At 49.6% G+C, this 7798-nt stretch overlaps 1 protein-coding gene across 2 annotated transcripts in view; it reads left to right on the top strand.

Annotated features, from left to right (window-relative positions):
- The first annotated feature begins 450 nt into the window (after positions 1-450).
- rspo2 (R-spondin 2) overlaps positions 451-7798 on the top strand; it is an 86989-nt gene continuing 79641 nt past the window's right edge. The window contains exon 1 of one of the 2 annotated variants that reach the window (XM_052023370.1): positions 451-1287. In XM_052023370.1, the coding sequence (XP_051879330.1) occupies positions 1194-1287 (94 nt within the window). In that variant the 5' untranslated portion in view covers positions 451-1193. The remainder of the gene's footprint in view (positions 1288-7798) is intronic. The other variant, XM_052023369.1, reaches the window with a different exon arrangement.

Below are 7798 nucleotides of genomic sequence, written 5' to 3'. Positions count from 1 at the left end.
GGAGGGAGTTCCAGAGTCAAGGAATATGGACAGAACGCGGGAACAGGGCACACGGAGCAGGTATGACGGGCTGAATGGCCTGCTCCTGTATTTAGACCCAGTGATGATGAAGCACTGTGGCCCCGAGGGGAACCTGTGGGTGGCGGTGCTCCCCTGCACCTGCTGCCCTTGTCCTTGATGGGAGAAGTGGCGGGTTCTGGGGACTTCTGTCCGCGGCGAGCAACTGCGGTGCACATTGTGGATGGTGCACACTGCAGCCACTGTGCGCCGGTGGTGGAGGGAGCGAGTGTTCAGGGGTGGGGTGGCTGGTGGACGGGGTGCGGAGCGGAGGGGGCTGCTTTATCCTGGATGGTGTGGATTTCCAGAGAGTTGTTGCGGGCAAGTGGCGAGTATTTTATCTGAAGTCCCTACACGGGCGTCTCACAATTCTAACTTATCCCAGTCCTCAGTCCCAACCTTGAACGCAATTTATCAAAATTAATGCGCGCAGCTTTGGGCCCGAATGATTTAATTGCATCTGCACCCATTGGTGTTATGCTCGCGTGTCGGTGGATGTGAGGCGGTCGGAGTAAGACTGTGTGGTGCGAGATGATGTGAGACGGGAGCACAGCACCCCCTGTTAGTCCTCAAACCTTTTTGCACCTTGCACTGAAAAGCCGTGGCTGCCTCTCTCTCCCCCCTCCCTAAGCAGCAAGTACCACAGCTCCCAGCGTCATCCGAGGAGCCGCTACAAGAGGCAGGGCCGGGACAGCCGCTGTCCAGAGGTACCAAGCACATCTCCGTGCGCCGATGTTGCACTGATCCTCGCCGCTCCGGTCCGGAGCCCGGGCTAACTGTTCCAACTCCTCCCGGGCTCGCCCGGAGCCTCGGTGCCCCTGACCCAGCGGAGACGGGGCAGGATTTAAGGCGAAGGGGGCGGTGAGTGCTCTGGGAGCGGCTCTGTGTGGTCGGTTGTCTGGGCGCCGGCTCGCCCCATCCAGGATGTCGCGGCTGGAAGGTGCCTGAGACCGGAGTCACTCGGTCCGTGTACACAGGGGGGGTTGGGGGGTGCAGGCAGAGCGGCCGGAGCCCGGGACACCCCCCGACCGTTGTCAGAGGAAGCAGGACACCGCTGGGTGCAGGGGAGCGGAGCGCAGAGTGAGCGAGAGGTCCGGCGGCACGGTCCGATCCCACCGCACGGCCCCGGAGCACAGATGCATTTTCGACTCCTTTCTCTGGCGCTGCTTCTTCTGAACTGCATGGATTATGGACACGGCCTGAAGCAGCGAGGCAAGCGGAGTAGGAGAGGTCAGTGTCGGCAGCGGGACCCCAGGCCCAGTCCGCAAACTTGCACCGGGCGCGCTGCGGATTTGCGCGGAGAGTTGGTCCCGGGCGCAGCGCTGTGTGTGTGTGTGTGTGTGTGTGTGCGCGCTGAGGACTTCCCCTGTCCCGGCTGTTGTCCCGGGTCACCACCCCTTCCCCAGTCCAGCAGAGCGGGTGCAAGCCCTATCGTACCCCACCCTCTCCACAGCCGCTGCGGATCTGGCCCGGGACTGGAGCCACTCACCCCGGGCACGGCCCTGAGTGATGGGCGAGAGGGAGATCTTACCTCTCCCCAGCCCGGGCTGCCCCAGATCTCGCTATCCTCCTCAAACCCTCTCCCCCTCCCTAACCCCTTCCCCACCCTCCTCTCCCTTCCCCAATTCCTCTTCCCTGCCCAAATCTCTTCCCTTCCCCAATACCCTTTCCCCTCCCCAAACCCTCCCCCTCCCCAATACTCTCTCCCCTCCCCAATCCCTCTCCCCAACCCAATCACCTCTCCCTGTCCGAACCCCTCTCGCCTCCCCAATTCCTCTCCCCTCCCCAATTCCCTTTCCCCTCCCCAAACCCCCTCCCACTCCCAACCCACTCTCCTCAATTGCTCTCTGGTCCACAATCAATCTCCCAATCCCTTCTCCCTAATCCCCATCCCCAATTTATACTCTTTTCTCCAATTACATCTATCCCGAAAACCGCTCCCGCCAGCAATCTCCCCTTCCCTTCAGTTCTCTCCCTGAACCCTACTCCTCCCCTATCTCCTTTCTCCAGTCTGTTCCCCACCTTCCCTCTCCTTTGCCCATTGCCCCAACCCCTCCCCTTCCTGAGACCTGTTTCATTTCACCACTGTTGCCTGGGGGTGGAGGTGGAGCTGAGAGGTCCCAATAGAACGTGGAGTTCTACAAAGAAGAGCCCACGGTGTTGGAGTCCAATCAGGGCCTCAGGGAATGAATGTACCCTGCTCCTCCCCATATGGGGAAGGAATTCCTGTGATCAGTTCCCAGCAGTGCTACCACTTCCAATGGTGAACAGCCACAGGCTCTGAAGCTCAGCTGTATCCTGATGCCAAAGTGCTGAACATTCATTGGCATTGAGGGTGGGAGCCAACCTGACAGTACTGAGGGAGTATCACACTGTGGGAGGGGCAGTACTGAGGGAGTGTCACACTGTGGGAGAGGTGGTACTGAGGGATCACGTACTGTGGGAGGGGCAGTACCAAGGGAGTGTCACACTGTGGGAGAGGTGGTACTGAGGGAACACGTACTGTGGGAGGGGCAGTACTAAGGGAGTGTCACACTGTGGGAGGGGTAGTACTGAGGGAGTGTTGCACCATGCGTGAACAGTACTGAGGGTGTGCTGTACTATGAGGGATCTATCTTTCACATAAGATGTTAGCTGTGGTCTTGTCTGCCAGCTCACGAGTGTAATTGGTTCCAGGATACTTTGCTAACAGAGAGCAGCCAGCTCTCCCTTTGTCACTGCCAAAATTTATTGCTGAATGAATGTCACAATCTGGTCATTATTACATTGCTGTTTGTGGGATCTTGCTATTCAGAATTTGGCAGTCTGATTTCGTACAATACAATGTGACTATACTTGTTGAGTGAGTGATTGGCTTTGGGATATGAAAAGTGCTTTAAATGTGATGCAAACTCCGGTACTGTGAAAGTGTTTCAGCACTGAATCAGAGAGTGGTGTTCAATATTGAACAGTATTTTATAGTGTGGTGGTTATTTTCTCAGACTAATAAATAAGGGGAGTACTTTGCATCAATACGTAGCTTGTGAATGGATATTCAGTGGCAGGGGAGCTGTAGTGGGTGACTTGTTAGGAGGGTAGACTGCCTGTTTGTGACTCCAGTCACACACCAAGAGGCTGACTCTCAACTGCCCTCAAGTGGCTAGGAAACTTCCCCTGTATCATCTGGCCAGTGGTTTATGAAGGCAGCTCGCACCTCCACAATCCTTACATTAATCTGAGAATATGAACCTTTAAAATTTGTTTCAAATGGCTTCAGCTCTTCAGTTGTATGAGAGCATCCAGAAATGAAGGACTCATATTGGTCCTATAATGTTGCTTTATAACCGCCCCTGCTCCCATGGCTCCTACACCCTTCACTATCTCAGTAAATCCCTGAAGATCTTACACCCCTCCCTATCTCTCTAACCCCCTCCAGCCCCTACACCCCTCCCTACCTTTGTAACCCCCTCCAGCTGCTACAACCCTCCTTACCTCCATAACCCCCTCTGGCCCTACATCCCTCCCTGTCTCTGTAACCACCTGCAGCCCCTACGCCCCTCCCTACCTCTGTAACCCCCTCTGGCCCTTACACCCATCCCTGTTTCTTGAACTCCCCCCACCACGTCTCTACACCTCTCCCTATATCTATAACCCCCTGCAGCCCATATATCCCTCCCTATCTCTGTAACTGTCTCCAGCCCCTACACCCCTCCCTGTCTCTGTTACCCCCTTCAGCCCCTACACCCCACCCTATGTCTGTAACCCTGTCTGGCCTCTATGTCTCTAGCTATCTCTGTCACCCCCTCAACCCTTTATCTCTGCAAATCCACTCCACTAGCCTCTGCACCCCTCCCTAACCTTGTATCTATCTCTAGCCCTTACACTCCTCCCTGCCTCTGTAAACCCCTCTGGCCATTACATCTCTCTCAATCCCTGTTCCCCCTCCAACTGTACACCTTCTTGTTCCTATAACCTCATTTGGCCCTTACACCACTCCTGATCTCTGTAACCATCTCCAGCCTTTATACACCTTGCTATCTCTGTAACCATCTCCAGCTCTTACACCTCTCCCTATCTCTTTAATTCCTCCTGCCCTTACACTCTTCCCTCATTGAAACACTGCTCCCCCGTCCTTCTCTCAGGTGTGCCCTCCAGCTACAAATTCCGCACCCCCCCCCATGTAAACTCCTTTGTGGCCCAGACCATGTCGTAACCTTCTCCAGCCCCTACAGACCTTCCTATCCCTAGAGTGCTCCAACCCTTACACCTCCTCCCAGCTCTGTAAACCCGCACTCCTTCTCCAAACCTTGTGTTGATGTAAGGCATGGTACAAATCAGGAAATGAGAAGCAAATGTAGCGGGGCTAATACAATTGTCTAGGGAGACTTTAATATGCATATAAATTGTGTAAAGTAAATAAGCAGTGATAGTTTGGAGAATAAAATCATGTTTTTATTTTAACCAGTTGGTTTCCCAGATCAGGATGTTGAGGGAGCAAATGGGATCTGCTTATATCTATAAATGGTATTTATCTATATGTCTATTTATCTATAATGGCTTATATCTATAAATATATCTATTTATATCTGGTTATAAATGGGATCTGCTTTATATCTAGTGTTGTACAATGGAAAGGGTTAATTAATAACCTTGTATTCATTGGCCTTTAGGATGATTTATTGTAATATGAGAGAATTTTTGAGAAAATTTGGAAGTGATTTAGTTGAATCTGAAACTAGTGTCCTAAATCTGAACAAAACAAATTGGAAGGGTATGAGTTGGTAGGTTGGGAAACTACATTAATAAGTGTGACTGTAAATAAGCAAAAGGAAACGTTTATAGAATTAGTACATAGTTTGTAGCAAATATACCCCTTAGGGCACAAAAGCCTAAGATAAGATGGTCCCGCTGTGACTAACGAGTTATAGAATGTCTTAGATCAAAGTTTATAATGTCAGCCAAAAAGGAGTGGGAAATTTTCAGATGTCAGGCAAGGGGGACTGAGGCATGGATAAGGAAAGGTAAAGCAGGAAATGAGCATAAATTAGTGAGAAACATATTAGCAAATTTTCTGTTGGTCTGTAAAAAGGGAAAGATGAGCTAAAGTTGGTGTAGTTCCTGTACAGACTGAGATGGGGAAGTTATAATGGAGAATGAGGAAGCAGCAAGGAAATTAAACAAATATTTGGCATTGGCTTTCATGGAAAACACAGAAAACCTTGCTGAAGCAGTTAGCACTAGGTCTAGAGGAACAAGGAGGTGAAGGTAATTAACATTAGTTAAAAAAAAACTGGAGAGGTTAAAGGGACTGAAAGCCAAAAGTTCCCCAGGACTGATGTCCTACATCCCAGGGGTTTAAACAAAGTGGCGATGGAGGGAGTGAATGTACTGGTTATCATCCAAAGATCTGTAGGTTCTAGAATGATTCCCACAGATTGGAAAGTAGCAGGTTAACCCCATGATTAAAGAAAAGAGAGAAAGAGAAACAGGGAACTGCAAACCAGTTAACCCGATATCATGGTAAATGGAAAATGCTAGACCTTATAAAGGTAGCAGAAACAGAGAAATTCAAAAATAATGAGATTGACCAGAGTCAACATGGATCTATGAAAACAAAACTATGTTTGACTATCCAGTGGCCAGCAGACTTGGACTTCCACAAGGCCTTTGAAAAAGAGGTTATTGAACAAGGATGAGAGCACAAGGGGTGGGGTAATATACCCACACAGACTGGGGGTTGTTTGTTTGACTGGGAGCAGAGAGAAGGAGTAAGTGGTGTGTGACCTTGTTGGGATGGGTGGCTGTGGCTAGTGGGGTACTGCAGAGGTTGGTTCTGGGGACCCAGCTGTTCACAACTGAGATCAGTGATTTGGAGGAGAGGATCAAAGTAAAATATATCCAAGCTAGCTGTTGACACAAAGCTGGGTGGCACGTGTGAGCTATGAGGAGGAGGTAGAGAAGATTCAGGTTGATATAGATGGGCCAAGTGAATGGGTGAAGACAAGGCAGACCAAATGCGATATGGAAAAATGTGAGATGAAACTGTCTGTTTTTCCATATTTTTCTTCCATTTTGGGAGAAAAAAATAGAAAAGCTGAGCACTTCTTAAATGGTGAGAGATTGAAAGGTGTTGATGTTCAGAGAGACCTGGGTATCAGTTAACATGCAGGTACAAAAGCAATTAGCAAGGCAGAGATAATGCTGGCTTTTATTGATTTGAGCAAAAGGGTAAAATCTTTCATATGAGTACCTGGTGAGACTCCATCTGATATTTGTGTACAAGTGTGGTCTCTGTACCTAAGGATAGATGTGCAGTTTTTTGTGAATGAGGGGGTGCAGTGAAGATTCACCAGAGTGATTCCTGGGATGGAAGATTGTCATACATAAGGGGTTTAAGATATCTGGGCATGCACTTGCGTTTAGTAGAACCAGAGATGATCTGTTTGGAACATTCTAAATTCTTACAGGGCTTGACAGGGGAGATGCAGAGGTGATGTTTTCCCTGCCTGGGGTTCCAGAACCAGGGGCCCTAGGATCATTCTACTTGGCCATTCAGGACGGAAATGAGAAGAAATTTCTTCACCCAGATGGTAAATCCTTGGAATCCTTTACCTAAAAACACTGTGGAGGCTTGGTCACTGAGTATATTCAAGAGAAAGATAGATAGGTTTTCGGATATTAAGGGAATCTGGATGAGAAGATGAGAGGCAAAAGATGGCACAGAAGTAACAGATGAACTATGATCCTATTGAATGGCTAGCAGGCATGAGGGGCCAAATGGCCTATTCCTATGTCTATTTCTCATGTTCTTACATTCTATCCCTGTAACTCCTCCAGTGCCTTAATCCCACCTTAATTGTAACCCTCTCCAGCCCCTCACCCCTCCTTATCTCTGTAACCCTCTGGCCCTTACACCCCTCCCTATCTCTGTAACCCTCCAGCCCCTACACTCCTCCTTGTCTCTGTAAACCCTTCTGGCCCCTACGCACCCCCATCTCTGTAACCCCTTCTGGACCCTACACACCCCTATCTCTGTAACCCTTCCCAGCCCCTTTGTCTTTGACCGAGTCTGTACTCATGGTCCTCCCCATATGTATCTGGTGCACACGGCTGCCCATACCTGAGCTCTGCAATTTCCTTCCTGAATCTCATCCTCACTCTCCCTTTCAGACATCTATCCCCACACTGTGTGGCTCAGCATCTGTGGGCCGAAGGGCCTGTCTCCATGCTAGATGACCAAATAGGAACTGTAATTGTGATGTAGCTTCTGTGAACCTCCTCATTTTATAAAGGCAAATAGCAGGTAGCTCCATCAGCAGAGTGCCCCTTACTGGAGGGAGTAAACTCTCAACCAGTCAGTGCCTGGTGCAGCACTGTGTCAAGTGTCAGAGGACATGGTACTCCTAGTTCTTAAAGATACACCTACACTTACATACTTTAGAGTAGGGAACATCAGTCTTGGGTGCTAGTTTCAGTAATGGGGAGAACAACTTAACATTGCACTTTTGTACACACCATAGCAATGGTGGATATGCAGTCACGTAGTGTGTTGTATGGGACCTGGGTCCTCACATACAAACAGTTTCTGAATAAGTGGGGTGACAAGGTACTTGTCTATTCATCTGGGAGAAGATGGAGTGAAGCTTGGATCACCACTCTACTGCCCTGTTGAGGGTTTCCTGCATTTCCTGTATTTCCTGCTTTTCAGTTTGATAAGCAAAATTCTGCAGGTTTTTTTTGCTTTTCAAACTCAGGGCAGTGT

This window comes from Pristis pectinata, chromosome 9 (assembly GCF_009764475.1).
Source record: "Pristis pectinata isolate sPriPec2 chromosome 9, sPriPec2.1.pri, whole genome shotgun sequence".
NCBI classification, from domain to species: Eukaryota; Metazoa; Chordata; class Chondrichthyes; order Rhinopristiformes; family Pristidae; genus Pristis; species Pristis pectinata.
This window is presented reverse-complemented; position numbering and strand designations above follow the sequence as displayed.